Source organism: Engraulis encrasicolus, chromosome 6, assembly GCF_034702125.1.
Source record: "Engraulis encrasicolus isolate BLACKSEA-1 chromosome 6, IST_EnEncr_1.0, whole genome shotgun sequence".
Lineage (NCBI taxonomy): Eukaryota > Metazoa > Chordata > Actinopteri > Clupeiformes > Engraulidae > Engraulis > Engraulis encrasicolus.
Genome location: NC_085862.1, coordinates 17582815 through 17600314, shown reverse-complemented (window position 1 = coordinate 17600314; position 17500 = coordinate 17582815). Strand labels below are relative to the sequence as shown.

At 45.0% G+C, this 17500-nt stretch overlaps 1 protein-coding gene across 1 annotated transcript in view; it reads right to left on the bottom strand.

Moving 5' to 3' along the window:
• dab1a (DAB adaptor protein 1a) overlaps positions 1-17500 on the bottom strand; it is a 184071-nt gene that overhangs the window by 7436 nt on the left and 159135 nt on the right. Inside the window, exons 11-12 of the mRNA XM_063200080.1 lie at positions 11135-11815; positions 7737-7864 (exon numbers count right to left, since the gene is read on the bottom strand). Coding sequence (XP_063056150.1) covers positions 7737-7864; positions 11135-11815 — 809 coding nt within the window. The remainder of the gene's footprint in view (positions 1-7736; positions 7865-11134; positions 11816-17500) is intronic.

Genomic DNA, 17500 nt, shown 5'->3' with positions numbered 1-17500 from the left:
GTGTGTGTGTGTGTGTTTCCAGTCTTTAAAGTACCTGCTCTAAGTTACTTGTATCGCACAGACAGTGATTTATGCACGGCTCATTTCCAGACCTGATATTCCTTTTGTCTACCTGTCGAAGCCAGCGAAACTTTGTGCGTACGTTGATGTGAGAGCTGCGCAACAGCGTTCAACATATATATATATTTTTTACTGCGCCACGTAATCACTTAAGCATTACTGGAGTTGTTCAAGGGTAACTTCATTTTGACATAACGTTTAAAAAAAAAAATAGAACAAGAAGTACATGAAGACTACAAGTGCAGTGAGAAAAAAAAAAAGAAAAACAATCACAGCTCAGCGTGATCGCACAGCACATTGTTATTAGACATTCGAGAACGGTATGTTACAGTCAAGTGTTTATGGAATTCATGGGCGTAGCTCATGCCATGCCAATGTCATGATGTTTCTCAGAAACATCGCCGTGGTGGTCCGTAGCAGGCTGTATAGTATACACAGTAGTACTCACGTCCTTCAGGAGCTTGAGGAGGGGAGAAAAGAACACACAGCCAGAGAAGCCAAAAACAAAAACAACACCACAAATACAAACACACACACACACACGGTTCACATACCATAATAATCACAGTGAAGCAGCAGGCAAGGGCGGCGGGATGGGACAGAGAACAAACACAGAGAGAAAGGAAGAAAGAGGAAAAAACAGAGAAAGTGATAGATAGATAGATAGAGAGATAGATAGATAGATAGATAGATAGATAGATAGATAGATAGATAGATAGATAGATAGATAGATAGATAGATAGATAGATAGATAGATAGATAGATAGATAGATAGATGCAGTAGATAGAGAGAGAGAGAGATACAGAGGAAGAGAGAGAGAGAGAGAGAGAGAGAGAGAGAGAGAGAGAGAGAGAGAGAGAGATACAGAGGAAGAGAGAGAGAGAGAGAGAGAGAGAGAGATGCACCACAACACATGGCCACGATGCGTGGGTGTGGTGCATGTGATGGCATGGTGGTGGTGGTGGTGGTGGAGGCGTGCTGTGCTGTGAGGTCACACCGCGGTGGTCACGTAACGTCACGTCTAGGTGGAGCAGGCACCAAACCAACACCAAGCCGGAGAGAGGGGAAGAGAAAGAGGACAGATACCTACCCTGTGCCTGCTGCTATCTAGCTACCGACCTGTGGACTCTCAATGTCCGGCTCGGGGGGGTCGGGGGGGTCGGCACTGGGCTCACTTGTGGAGGGAGACGGAGCAGCGTCTCCGGCCTGAGGAAGAGGAGGAGGAGGAAGAGGAGGAGGATGAGGAGGAGGAAGAGTGGGAGGAAGAGGAGGAGGAAGAGGAGGAGGAGGAAGAGGATGAGGGGGAAGATCAAGGGAAGAGGTGTATGATGAAGAGAAGGGAGAGGAGGAGGAGGAAGAAGAGGAGGAAGAGGGGGAAGATCAGGGGAAGAGGAGTATGATGAAGAAGAGGAGGAGGAGGAGGAGGGTGAAGAGGGAGGAGGATGAAGAAATGGATAAGAACGGGAAGGAGGAAGAGAAAGAGGAAGAAGAGGAGGAGGAGGAGAAAAGGAGTGGGGAGAGAAGGAGGAAGAAGATGAATAGGAGAAGAATAAGGAGGAGGATGAAAGGGGAGGAGGAGGATGAGGAAGGGGAAAGGAGGAAGAAGACGGAGAGGAGGAGGAAGGAGAAGACCAGGGGTGGGCGGAAGAGAAGGAGGAGGGTGATGAAGAGGCAGATAATGGCAGAAGAAGACGGCATGGAAGAGAAGGGAAAGATGAAGCGTGAAAGGGGGAGAGTTAGAAGAGAGAGGGAGGGGGTGAGAGAAGAAGAAGCAAGTTAAAGGGTGCAAAGAGGGAAAAACGCAGGTGATTTCATTAAGAAGCTTGGCAAGAGATGTTATTTCAAGCAGATCAGCGCAAAAGCAGAATGCATCCATCCATCCATCCATCCATCCATCCATCCATCCATCCATCCATCCATCCATCCATCCATCCATCCCTCCATCCATCCCTCCATCCATCCATCCATCCATCCATCCATCCATCCATCCATCCATCCATCCATCCATCCATCAGCGTAGTTCTTCACCCTGTCCTGATGTATAAGTGGATGTGATGCATTGCTAGCCTGGTTCACACCAGACGGTGTGTGTGTGTAGCTTTGGCGCCCCCTGGCGGAGCAGAGCTACACACACTACCGTCTGGTACACAGCCATAGAGCACGCTCCGTCTCCAACCAGAAAATAGGCTGAGAATGTATTGCTTCTGCACGGCCTCCTCACCAACAAATTCCTTCAAAAACCTTCCTGTTAATCTTTAAAGAGTCAATATAGTCTCTAATCTGTCTTGTGACTCCTCAATGTGAGTTACCGTTTATATTTAAGAAATAAATGCTCCGTCTATTTTCTGGTTGGAGACGGAGCGTGCTCTATGGCTGTGTACCAGACGGTAGTGTGTGAAGCTCTGCTCCGCCAGGGGGCGCCAAAGCTACACATACACCGTCTGGTGTGAACCAGGCTAATGCATTGCCATTTCCCACACGATTTCCTGCCTCCCTCCCTCCCCTCGTCTTTTCCTGACGTTTCTGTGGAAAATGTGTTTTGTCAATTTAAGTACGCCGAGCACTCTTGAGGATGCGTGTTTACTTTCTTCTGTCTACCATAGCAGACATTGCTTGAACCCCCCCCCCCACACACACACACACACACACACACACACACACATACGCACGCGCGCGCACGCACACACACACACACACACACACACACACACACACACACACACACACACACACACACACACACACACACACACACACACCCACACACACACACACACACACACACACACACACACACACAAACATTTCCCCTCTGTCCACCACCCACACATTGTGCTGCTCTTAACACCACCAGTAAAGATGTTTGTGTGTGTGTGTGTGTGTGTGTGTGTGTGTGTGTGTGTGTGTGTGTGTGTGTGTGTGTGTGTGTGTGTGTGTGTGTGTGTACGTGTGTGTACGTGTGTGTACGCGTGTGTGTCTCTGTGTACGTGTGTCTCTGTGTGGGCGGATGGCTGGCTGTGTAAAAAGCCTAGGCGGCAGTAGAAATCATTAGGGGCTCGCCACCACAGCCTGTTTACCTGCCCATCCGCCCACCCACTAGCACTGGCCTCGCATGGCAGGTACATCTCCATCTTGCATAAAGCACTCTTTCACTTCATTCCTCTTTCTTTTCATTTCATGATCTGTTCTTTTTTTTCTTTTCATTGCTTTTTTTTCTTGCATTTCTTTCTCTTTTGTGTGCCTGAAATGTTCTGGAAATGCCCCCCTCCTGGAAATTGAAAGGTGACATTTCCAGTGCAGAGAGAGAGAGAGAGAGAGAGAGAGAGAGAGAGAGAGAGAGAGAGAGAGAGAGAGAGAGAGAGAGAGAGAGAGAGAGAGAGAGAGAGAGAGAGAGAGAGAGAGAGAGAGACAGAGAGAGAGACAGAGACAGAGACAGAGAGAGAAATGCTATATAGAAGCAGAAATCTCCAACCGACAGTTAGTCCCGATGACTCAACTGTACCTCCACATCCATTTGCTTTCAAGCAGGCTTGCAGGTGAGTACTGAGGCACTGCACAAAGCTTTTCATCTGAGCCCTGGGCTTTTTATTACAAGAATAGACGGCCTAATTACTAAGACCTTGTACCGTAGCATCAGACATACAGTATACCAAAGATGATTTTCTCTCTGTGTATGTCATTTTCCCCCAGACCCCTTTATTAGCCTGTCTGTCTGTCTGTCTGTTTCTGCCTGTATGTCCATCTGCAATGTTTTCAGTGCATCTAGCATCGGAAAGGCCATCTCTGATTGTTCTTGTTGGATGTTGTTGAGATGGTTTGCCACAATGTTTTTTTCCCCTTAAAAACGGTACTGTAGCTTTGGTCACACTTCACTTTCACATAGCCTATTTAGAGAGGGAATATTATTATTATACGGTTCTCTCTCATGTAGGGTATGTACTTGTACAGTTACATTAAACATTAAACTTAAACTAACCTCTGCAATAACTGTGTCTGAATCGACATAACAGACGTAAACAGCACACTTCCTATTAATGAATCATGGCCCGCGTACTACACAATGCCTCACTTCACAGTGAATGTGCGGGTGATTTCAAGTTCACAGAATCCATTATATTTCTTTTTGTTATGAAATGTGCAACGGTAGTCCGTGGGCATCATTTCTCAGAAGTCCTATTCACAATACTCTCTCCCTGTGGGCCCCATGCCCGTTTTTTTTCATCCTCCTTTGTTTATCAGTCTATGCTTTTAAAACGCTTCCATCTCGCCTTCACCATCGGCTTCCATATTAGTCTGCATGGCCCAATGCCAGTGTGGGAGGTGCACAGTAAAAAAATGGGATTTCAGCATTTCAGAGGGAAATCACATATTTTTTTTACAACACTGTGGAGAGTCACTGAGTTAAGTCAGTGTACAAGTCTGCAGGTGGCCAGTGTCCACAAGTCACTCAATGGCCTAGGCCCTAAATACGTATATTGCATATATTCTATAGCAATATCATCATAAAAGATGTCTTCGCCGGTCTTTAGAGTCTCTGCTGATTGTGCCTAGCGTCAAATCCAGACAGGGTGAAATGGCATTTCGCCATTATGCTACCAAATGCTAAAATCAGCTTCCTGTTGAAACTAGAACTGCCCCAATAATAGGCTATCATGTTTTAAAAAGTAAACAGCTTTATTTTCATCTGCCTTTTAGTTAACGATTCTCTATAATACTTTCTAGGTCACTAAGGTCAACGGAGAAGAATCTGCTGGTGATTCCAAAAGTCAAAACAAGGTGTGGAGAGGCAGCCTTTAGCTTCTATGCTTCAAAGCTTTGGAATCAGCTTCCAGATGATGTAAAAAATGCACCCACTATTGATAGCTTTAAATCTAGACTCAAGACAAAGCTGTTCTCAGATGCTTTCCCCTAGACTAAATTATTATTATTATTTTTATTTTAATGTTTATTTAATTTGATTTATTTTATTTTATTATTATTTTTACCTTATGTTTTATCTTAATGTTTTAAATGTTTTTTGACTCTAATTTATTTCCTTCTTTCTTCCCTGTTTCCTTTCATTTACATTTGTTAACTTTGTGAAGCACATTGAGTTGCACCTGTGTATGAAATGTGCTATAGAAATAAACTTGCCTTGCCTTGCCTTGCCTTCTATACTTTCTACTTTCAGCAATAGTTGTCTTCTCTCTTCTCTTTCTTTTCTCTCAGGCACATGGAATGACAGTTATGTATGTGCAATACAAATCCTACTATTACTATAGCTTACTATTTACACAATATTGAATACTGTATAATGAACTGTGAAAATGTTACACTGACCAATAAAAGTGGGCCGAAATATTACCTGAAACATGGTTAATTTATACTCTTTAACAGTTATATTAAGACTTTTGTACAGTGTGAGCTAGACTCTTGGTAAAAGATCCTCCCATTTTTTGGCCATCTTTGGTGTGGTCATGACGCACACCATTGCACATGAATATTAATATCCCCAAGAAAAGAAACGGCCCTTTCGTTTTTCTCCTCTCCTCTCCTATTTTATCCACCTGTAAAATGCAGTCGTTATGGAGCGAATGATGAATTATGGATTTCAGAAACCCCAGCTTTTTTCTTGCTTCCATGGGGGTTGATGTATGAAAGCTACCTGGCTGCGATTAATAAGGTCTTAATGATGTCTCAGACACTTCCATGAGCTCATTTAACGCATTATTGGACCCAAATGTTGGTCAGCCATGGAGGGAGGGAGGGGCATCACACACACACACACACACACACACACACACACACACACACACACACACACACACACACACACACACACACACACACACACACACACACACACACACACACACACGCATATGCGCGCGCGCACACACACACACACACACACACACACACACACACACACACACACACACACACACACACACACACACACACACACACACACACACACACACACAGGCACGCATATGCACACACACACACACACACACACACACGCATATGCGCACACACACACACACACACACACACACACACACACACACACACACACACACACACACACACACACACACACACACACACACACACACACACACACACACACACACACACACACACACACACACACACACACACACACAACACACTGCCCAATCAGGAAAAGAATGATTACCTAGCCGGCTGGCGCAGATTCAACAGCTATTCATCAGCAGATCTCAGTGCAGTGCACTCTACTGGACACATTAGTAGAAGACATGCCTCCTCTTCCCCCTCTCAACCCCCATACAGCCCCCATAGGGTGCCACTGGGACACCACTTCAAATGACATTTACTGGAGTCTTGTCTCACCATAGAGAAGCCAACAGGAGGCAAAGGGGTCCGATGTCTTGGGCCCAGGCAAAGCAGGGGGCCAGGATTGTGTCTTCATTATGTACGTATTGCTGTATGGACAGAGGCGCATCTTGCCACCAGGCAAGGCAGGCAGCCGCTTGGGGCCCCTAGATAGTGAATAACAGCCCATACTGTACTACAGTAGTGGTGATTTTGGTTCAAATGTTCATTCTTTTGCATTTTCGCTTGGGGACCCACCTAACCCTAGAATCGCCTCTGTGTATGGAGTGAGAGGGGGGCCATTCAGATAACTTTGTCCAGGGCCCGGGCAAAACTGTCAGTGGACCTGTCTCACTACTCACTATAATAGGTACAGTATAGATAAGAGGCAGTCTGATATTAAATGATACCCATAAGGATGTGGCTCTTCAGGTGTTTTAGTCGATCGTTTTCAAGTATTTATGGGCACAATTTCATTATGAGGGATTAGTGGGAGGATGCAGTTGTCAGTTACTCTCCGGTGAAATGCGTCTAACTGTGGCAGTGGAATTGATTTCCAGTTTCCATTATAAGAGAGGTCTATAAAGACTACGTGCATTATTTTTCCAGAGAGATTCCATGACAGCGAATGGTCCCTGCTATTTATAATCTGATTGCACTTAAAGGTACACTGTGCAGGAAATGGTCAAAAAAGGTACTGCTGCTCATTGAAACTGGGCTGCCTATTGCCAAATTTGATCTTTACATGAAAGTTTACTAAGTAATAAACAAATATTTTCTAGTATGGTCCAAGTACAGTCATTTTTGCAGCTAAAAATGGCTATTTTGGGAAATTCAAAATGGCGGACCATGGAAAAGATCCCCCTTTTCATGTATGAAAAGTGCAATTTTTCCAGTCATAATGAATACTTAGAATTTGATGGTGGTGGTAAGTATTCATGAAAAAGGTAACATTAGTGAATGGGCAGCATGAATTCTGGAAATAAACAACTAAAAATCTCACACAGTATCCCTTTAAGAGACCACTACCTATTTAGCCTTTGTCCTGGCTTTCACCAGACCCTTGTGTATTTCCGCCCAGCTTTGTGAGCTCACACAAGGGTCTGGAGGATCTTTACTCTGCTCCCAAACCAAACTGCAGTGTAGAAGCAATCAGGATCATGGGATTTTCAGAGATGTGATGTAGTCAAACATTCTTATTTTGCTGGACTTCGTGCCCCCAAGACAGTTGACGCCCTCGGCGCCCGTCCTGTCTGCCTATGCCTAGTGCCGGCCCTGGACTTGTTCATTACAGCACATTGCATATTACAGTAGAGTACAGTAAGGTACTCACAGCGTCTTCCTCTCCACTCCGACTGGGGCTGCCGTCCCCTTCCCCAAACGAGTCGTCGGTGGGGGGATCGCTGCCGTGAGACGCCGAGGACTTGGAGGGAGAGCTCTGCCGAGGCGCTGGGGTGGGCGCTGAAAAGAAAAACCAATGACGAAATCAATGACTTTCAGAATATGGACGATCATCACCACGTAAAAATGGGGCTCTACTGATACCAGTAAAACCTCCTTTTGGCACAGATTTGAGGTGTTGCAGATTTTGTTATTTTTACATTGAATAATTTCAACTGAGCCCTGCACCTTCACAGCAGATGACAAGTGATAAGCAGCAGTTAACCATACTTATGACGACACACCACCTCACCACCAAGGGGAGAAAATCTTACACATGTTCATATTTATTATTAATACATATTTTCACTGCAATGCAAGATGTCATGGCAAGAGCAGGTTACTCCAAGTTCACACCACTACTAATGGTTTGGCTTTTAGAGCTACGGCCGAGCTCTAAAGAGCCCTCAATTTGAACCACCAGAGTCAGGGCGGTCTGATCTGGTATTCTAGGGGGTGGCGTGCACTACGATGGATGTGTCAGTGTGACAGAGTGAGACCTAGATGGATAGAGCTACACAGGGAAAGAGAGACAGAGAGAGAGAAAGAGAGCGATGAGGGCGTTGAGTAGCACTTATCACTGAATGACATTTAGATGAACTGATGGCTCCATTTGTGGTTTGAGAAACACCTCAGTTAATAGAGTCTGGGTCGACTGTCATGCTACCGCCACAAACATTTTTACACACACACACACACACACACACACACACACACACACACACACACACACACACACACACACACACACACACACACACACACACACACACACACACACACACACACACACACACACACACACACACACACACACACACACACACACACACAGAAAAAAAACAACAACAATGTAGTTTCAGCTACACAATGTAGGCATGTGGATGTGTATGAGGGCCATTTCCACACACCCAGTAGCCCCGTGTCGCATCCCAGCACCGATGCTGCATTCAGGGGAGCAACGCTGGCTGGCGCACTGCTGATAAGACCTGCAGTCATTTTCTATTGTCATTCTCAATTGAGCCCTCTCGTTCGAGTCTCTCATTCTCTTTCTCTCCTGCTGCACCGATGTCCTGTCTCTCCATCTCTCTCTCTCTCTTTCTCTCTCAACAAGTACATAGAACTATTCAAAATGAAATGGATTTGTTTACAAAGACAAAACGACAGTTCAATTTGCAAGTGTGTGTGTGTGTGTGTGTGTGTGTGTGTGTGTGTGTGTGTGTGTGTGTGTGTGTGTGTGTGTGTGTGTGCGCGCGCACGCTCATGTTTTTTTTTTCAGATGTTCAGGGCCCTAATGTGTTGCAGTAAGGCTCCATTCAGACTGTGACACTTTTTTTCTCAGTCAGCCAATCAAATTCAATTGTTTCCCTACATGCGTATTCATTTCCAATTTTGTCATTGTTTGTCCTCTCCATACTTCAGAGCGTTACAGTTGGTAAGCAGTTTGACCATTGCTGGACCACCTCATTGCTTTTCTTTCCTGTGCCTTGCTCGAAAAAAAATCAACACTGTTCAACTTTTGAGAGATCATTTTCCATTTTTATACAATATGTTGTTGCATGGCAACCTTTAAACAGTTTAAAACAGGTCTGTACGTACATAATTTAGCAACAATAAACGAACCTTGACATCTCCACCAAAGGTTTCACTATTATTATTAAGCCATTGGATGTCAGAAATCTCGCCATGTCTCGTGTTTCGGAGGCTTAAAAAGAGCATCCCAGTGTGAGCGCCCCCTTGGTTCTTTGGCTAGTCGCCACGCTAGCGTTGTTTCAGTGCTGAGCCCAGGGCACAGGCGCGCAGAGAAGGTCAAGGGCCTTTAGAGAGGGAGCTCTAGACCTGCCAGCATCTCATTTGCACATCCACACAAACATTTGGGGTGTGAGTGACTCTTTCTCGTCTCTGTTTTGTTGCTTTGTGTGTGTATGACAATATAGTATATGTGTATTTGAGACAGATGTGACAGTGTTTGTTTGTTTACTTTTTTCTGTGTGTGTGTGTGTGTGTGTGTGTGTGTGTGTGTGTATGTGTGTGTGTGTGTGTGTGTGTGTGTGTGTGTGTGTGTGTGTGTGTGTGTATGTGTGTGTGTGTGTGTGTGTGTGTGTGTGTGTGTGTGTGTGTGTGTGTGTGTGTGTGTGTGTGTGTGTGTGTGTGTGTGTGCATGTGTGTGCTTGTGTGCAACAGTAATTAGCACAGCACAAGCGGAGGGCCCCAAACAGGGTGAGCCACACAGACCAGAGGTCCCCTGGGATCCGCCATAATTACAGCACACCACGGCCCCCCTCTCAGCTGGAGAGCTCCCTCCCTCCCTCTCTCTCTCTCTCTCTCTCTGTCTCTGTCTCTCTCTCTCTCTCTCTCTCTCTGTCTCTGTCTCGCTCCTCTCGCTCCTCTCTCTCTCTCCCTCTCTCTCTCTTTCTCTCTCTCTCTCTCTCTCTCTCTCTCTCTCTCTCTCTCTTTCGCCCCCCTCTCTCCCACCGCTGTGTCCCCTTTCCTTTCTCTCTCTCCCTCTTTATCTCTCTCTCTCTTTCTCTCTCTCTTTCTGTTCATCACTCTCTATTCCACAGCTCTATCTCCCCTTTCCTCTCTCTCTTCCTCTCTCTCTCTCTGTGTTTATCACCCTCTCTGTGTTTCTCTATCTCTCTCTGTCTCTTGCTCCCCATTTCATTTCGCCCCTCCTCCCATTCCCCTTCCCTCTTTCTTTTCAAGTCTCTTTCTCTCCTCTGTCGCCATCTCTCTCTGTGTGCCCCCTTTAGTGCTGTTGCTAATTGCCATTTCACGCTGACTAAAGACTAAGAGCCCCGTAGGCAGCGGCATCATCAAACGCCACCTTGCCAACCTCTGCCAGGAGGAGGTGCGAAAGAGACCGGGAGACGGAGGAGGAAATGAAAGACTACAGGATGCCAATGTGACTTCTGGTTTTTTTGCTTTTTCCAGAGGTGTGAATTAAAGAGCGGTGGGTGTTTCACATCCATATGTGCCGAATGCTGAGAGCAACACACTTCATTTACAACCGCATGCGCTTTGGGAGGGGAGTGTTTGGTGTAGTTATAAAATATTGTTTGTGTGTGCGTGTGTGTTAGGCATGTCTATGTGTGCTCATAGGAATGGGGTGAGTGGTTGGAGTTGTGTTTGTGTCTGTGCTCGTTTCTGTGTTTGGCAGGTGTGAATATGTGCATGTGCATGGCATGGAAGTGTGAGTAAGTATGACTGGAGTGTGTGTTTGTGTGTGTGTGTGAGAGGGAGAGAGAGTCTATGTATGCGTATAAGTATGTGTGTATGGCAGGCACTCACGTGAGTTGGTGGAGGGCGTGGTGGAGGTGACGGGCGTGAGGTTCATCTGCGAGATGTCAAAGTCGTCACAGTCGTCCGTGTCCTGCGCCATGCCTACGCGGCTGAAGTAGCTGCTGAAAGCGTCCGTGGTGCACGCCAGGCTGGGCTGTTCGCCCCCGCCGGCTGCTCCCCCCTTCCGCGGCGGCAACATAACCCCAGGCCCGCCCGGCTTCCCCATCTGGAAATCCTTGAACATCTCCTTGCTCATCTTCTGCCGCGTGGGGTCGGCGCTGCCGCCCGCGTGCTGCGGGCTAGACGCCACGGACGACGACGCGCACGGGCCGCCGCCCATGGCCCCCGACACCCCCGAGGGGCCGGGCACGGGCGGCGCGTCGCATGGGGGCATGGCGGCGACCGGAGTGGCCAGCGTCTGGAACATGGCGGCCGGCAGCGGCCCCACCGTCTGCGCGGGCACGAAGGCCCCGGGGGGGAAGGCGCCCGCCGCCATGGCCGCCCACTGCTGCTGCGTGGCGGGGGAGAAGAGGCCCGCCGCCTGGCCCGCCCAGATCACCTGCTGCCCGCCGGGCAAGACCTGCGCCACCGCCCCCACCGGCGACTGCACGCCGAACGCCAGCGGGGTCTGGGCCCCGAACGGCTGCTGCGCCCAGTGACCCGGGGGCACGGCTCCCATCGTGACGTAACCTGCAAATACATATGACACAATATCATACACATGGTCGGGTGATTGATTGATTGATTGATTGATTGATTGATTGATTGATTGATTGATTGATTGATTGATTGATTGATTGATTGATTGATTGATTGATTGACTGATTGATTGATGTACTGTTGCTCGCAAACACACACCACAACACACATGGTTGGTGGATTGACTGAATGTAAATGTAGTTCATTCTTTGCAGTCCTGTTCTAGAGTCAATATAATTCCCTGCTACAGATACAGTACATGTCACAAAACATGATAAAGGAAGCATGGTCAGAGCACAATTAAAAAAAAATATATATTGTTACAAATAACAATAGGCCTACTGTAACATGCGAAGATGCGTATGTGAGTGATTCTCTAATTCGCCTACACTTTTAAGTCCGTGGATTTTATTTGGCAATTCCACTAACTATTAACTGCATCCAATGATGTTTTGGACATTGAAAAACATTTATCTTTCATATAATACAGAAAGTGTAGACATAGCATTATTTCCCTCAGCAAGAATGAATATTTAATACTGGTTTTGGGCGTTTTCATGCCGTCCTGTTTTCCAAATGTCAGATTCAGTCTTCATATTAGCATGTAAAGAAACTTGTTTTGCCCAAGACGATTGCAAATGTTGATTCACAGTAATCATCACAATATGACAAAACTGTCAGAAAGACCACTGTCCTTTCCATTATACATGAAATTTGCCATTTTGTGTGTGTCCACGAAAACTGTGTTAACCGTGTCACGGTCTGAAACCTCCTCCATAAATCAGTAATGGTTTGGTCTTAGGCCATACGAATAACATCACGTGATGTCATAACCTCTTTGGCAGGATAGGGGAAGACTTTTTGGTAAATTTTGAGCTCCATCCTTCCATAATTTAATCCATTCTTTTTCATGTTCTCATAGCGGGAAAATTGCCTGTCAACTGTGTTATCAACATATTCATAAGAATCTGAATTAGAAATCACATGTAGAAAAACACAGATAAAGCATACAGATACATGAATTGATTAAGGTGTTGTGGTGGAACTTCTGAGGTCCTCAGTTAGCACAACACCATAAAAATGGCTGAAATGTCAACGGTGTTACCGTCAATGGTGTTACAATTAAGTATGACAGTCAGGGTTGCCAGATGAGGCTGATGATTTCCAGCCCAAAAAATGATCAAAATCCGCCCTAAAAACCCGCCCAATTCTATTCATTTATATGGCAGTGGGAAGGTTTTTCTGATAGATGCCATTTTTACCCGCACACGGGCATCCTAAGCAGCCCAATTGGGCGGGAACCAGTCCAATCTGGCAACACTGATGACAGTTGAGGAGGAGTATGTTTTTGCCAATTTATATCCATATTGACAGACAAACAAACAAAATAATTTGTGTTCTAGGGAGATGGGTTTGTCTGCTCTGTTTTTTTCTCCTAAAAAAGTGCCGACTTGTTCCCCTACACTGTTGACCGTAACACAGTTGAGTAACACCGTTGACTGTTTTGAAAGTGTTTTTGCGCTATTGATCCCTTATGTGTTGGAAAAATCCTATGAACATACACTAGGGATTATCTCTGGAGAAGGAAGTCTTGTGTAAGGAGGGTGACTATATTCAAATCAGACGTTACAGGGATTTATGATGAAAAATGTGTCAGTCTGTATCACAGTGACTCATAAAATCCTACTTATGAAGCTCAACGATCACATTTTCTATATCAGCTGCACAGATTAATGACAACATTACTGCTAAGGGACATAAGCACTTTCAAACATATATTGTTTCAACTCTGTAGTATTTTTATATGTGTTTGAAATGACATAGTATTTGTCCATAACACTGTTGACAAAATAATTAAGCAAATGTTCGCTTTCATTAGAGTATTTATCAAATGATTTAAGATTAAGCTTGGCAATTTGTTTGTTTGGAAACTTAAATATATACACTATGTAAACATCTAGGTCATTTAGTTGAAAAAAATACTGATAATTGACATTTTGCTTTTGCCAAAAGCGTAGGGGAATCGTAGAATCACTCATGTATGAAGATATGTAAAATGCAAGTCTATTATTCTATGACAAACATATTATAACTAACTATACATAAATAAAGTAAATAAACTGTATGCAAATAAAATAATATGTAATGGACTTAAATGCCATAGCAACTGAACACTAATTGCGTTTCACATGAGCTCTCAAGTGCAGGTCTGTGAAGCGACTGTGTGACTGCAAACTCCTCCTCTCCTCATGAGGCGGAGGGCGTCTGTACAGGTTTCTCTATCAGCTCACACACACACACAGCTCATTTCATTCATTTCCTTTCTTGCTTCACTCAGGTGTTCATTCATTCATGTACTCATTCCCTCCCTCCTTCATTCACTCATTATTTTGTTCGTTTGCTCATTCGCTCGCTCGTTCACTCCTTCATTCCTTCGTTCGTTAGCTCATACTGTAAAATTGGTTCTTTTCATGACTGCAGTTGAAGCTCCCGTAATTGCTCGGCGCGATGAGCGTCGCCTTAATGAACAGCCAGAGAGTTAAACAAGGCCATTAAGATAGCGCGCCTCTTATTAGGTGCGGCTCAGTTTTTATTACGCTCCGTCCTCCTTTTCATCCTCTAATTGACTGCCCCCTGCAGATTTCGCGCCGCAAACTTTAATTGTATCTCTGGTTTGCATCAGAGAGCCACACAATAGCGAGTAGCATACGCGAGGAGCCGAGATACAGCGTGTGGGGTTAATCTGATGCGGCTTTACTCTTTTAAGACTGGCGAATCTTGTGTATTATCTTCTCGAAGTTGGTGAAGTGAACTTGGGGAGGTTTATCGAGCTAGAAATTTCTGTGTTGTTCACTGAGTGGGGGATACAGTCATCTGATTCTGTTTTATTCTGCTAAGACTGATGTGTATCTTGTGTATTATCTTCTCTATATTGTTCAGGTTGAGATGAAAGTGAATTTGGTGTCTTATGGGTTTATCATATCTGTATACTTCTGTATTGTTCACTGAGTCAGGGATCTGGTACTGGTACCGTATGTTGGGGGTTAAGGAGTTAACAACATAAAAAAAACTTTACACAAAAAAGAGGGCCAGCCCAGTAACCATGCTACTCTACTGAGCAAAAAAAAAGTAAAACCAGATTGAGCTTAGTGAAATGATTATGGAGCAAGATGAACGGAAAATATTTTTGAAGACATTTGTTGGTGGCAGGGACAGGCATATGATAGCTAAAGCCATGCCTTCTGAAGGCGAATCCAAAGCGCACTCTCCCAGACCTAGTAGTGGAGCTCGCAAAACTGAGTGGAACTACACAGGTGAGAGGGGCAAGCACTGATGATGCAGTAAATACGACTGTACGGCCCTTCATTTACCATGGATCCAGCAAAATGTCCAACTCCTGGCTGACACTCACATGAACTTGAATGAATGATTCATTAAACACATATTTACTACAGAAAACGTTTGGCGATTTAATAAGAGATGGCAGGGGGGGTCAAAGGTTGGGAGCATGCGAGCGAATGCACATTTCGGAAACATAAATCATTACGTTCGGCTAGGGAGTAAAGATCAATGCAACCTTTGCTTTAATCGTTATTTTATAAAAACTGATTTAATTGAGGGTCATGCGTTCAGTTCTGTGGTCAGCGGTTGGCCTTTGCCGAGTGCCTCTGGGGTAAATGCAGGTTACAGATATGTACGTACCAGTATGTATGTATTTATTCTTGTACTTTTCTACCACTTGGCGAGAGCATTTATATAGTACCACTGGGAGGTCTGAAATGCATTATGTACTCAAGAGTAGATAGGAATAGGAAAAAAGGAGAAGGAGGAAGAGGAGAACAAGAAGAGAAAGAGGAAGAATATGAGAAGGCGGGGGGGGGGGGGGGTATCTCTCCCAAACTCGTCAGTCAGTGCTTTTCATTTCCGAAGTGACACAAATCGCAAGCAACAATAAGCGACTTGACGCATGACAAAACTGTCAATGACACTTGCTACGAGCCGAGTGGGAGATATATTCTACCCCCACCACCCCACCCCACCCCCGCTGCGCCAACACAGCTGTGCCACATCTCCCATTCCCTCTCTCCCTTTCGAGATGAAGAGCCAGCCGCTGTGTGTGTGTGTGTGTGTGTGTGTGTGTGTGTGTGTGTGTGTGTGTGTGTGTGTGTGTGTGTGTGTGTGTGTGTGTGTGTGTGTGTGTGTGTGTGTGTGTGTGTGTGTGTGTGTGTGTGTGTAGTGTGCGTGTGTAGTGTGCGTTTCGCCCTGTGGCAAATATCTGAGCGCTGCTTGTTTTGTCATGTATTTCTCACACTCGTATACAGAGTCAGGCACTTCTATCTGTCAGCCGTCGGAAGCAACAGCAGAAATAGCAGGAAGCGGATATAATATCAGAGAATGAAATAGAAAAGAAAGTCTTATTTTAGGGATACATCTATTAGCACTAATACATACAATGTTAATGCCTGCATAAGTAACTTGTAAGGCATGTACTAAGCAAATGCTATGGCCTACTAGGTCCTTACTAAGGTTAAATTGGTAATAAATCCCTTATTGTGCATGAACAAGACATTTGCGAATACATGCATAACAAATGTTTGATTTTGCTTTGTACATGCCTTACAAATTACTTATACAGGAACATTGTAAGTATTAGTGCTAATAGATGTATCCCTAAAATAAAGTGTTACCAGAAAGTCTTATTATTATTTACACACAGCACAACAAGATTTAAAGGCTCCCGTCCAGGTGCACACAGCGAAAAGTACAAATAATAATTAACTAATAAAAATTACAAAAAACTACTGTGCTATGAGAAGACACATATGCACGCTCTGTATGCATGCAGACAGGAGGCCGGAATAGCTGCAAGCACCTGGTTCTACAGAGAGGGTCCTTCTGCCCATTTTGAATTACTTTATGTAATGCTGTTGTGTTCGGGAGTGCGAGAAATAGAGCTTTTGTGTGTGCAGGGGTGGTGGCGTTCAAGCAAAATTCAATTAATCTTCTCTGTCTCAGTTATTCATTTATTTGTGTGACTGCTTTTCTTCCTTAATCTGCCCTAAATGAATGGTGTGCTCAATTACGAAACCCAACCTCATTCACCTAAAAACACACACACACAAATGTGCGCACACATACCCGCGTAGACATACATACACCCTTGTGGCGAAATCTCTTCTTACAAAAGTAGCTCTTTCATAAGGCTATCTACTGATGATCAGAGCCAGTGTTTTACCATTAGGTAATATAGGCAACTGACACCCTATGTCAGGACTGCCTCTGGACTCATTGTTTACGTTACCCCCCCTGGCCTGATCGTGCTTTACTCTATGTTTGTTTTGAATGTGCCATGTGCCACCTTTTTTGGATTACCTAACTGGACTGAATTCTGATTTTTGACACTCTCTTTTGGATGTTTTTCAATACTGCCTTATTTTGGGATTTACTTGAACTTGTGTGCTTGTGCTGGTTGCCACTCTAATAAATCTCTGGAACTTTTCTGCATTTGGGTCCTCCTTATCCTGAGCCTGACACCCTAGCGCCATGCCCCACCATGATAAACACCAGCAAACGTAATTCAAAAAGGACCCAAGTCTACAGTGTATTTTGCCTAGCGCCTCCAAATGGTTAGAGCCGCTGCTGCTGCTGATAATAACCGTTTGTAATGGCCTGTGT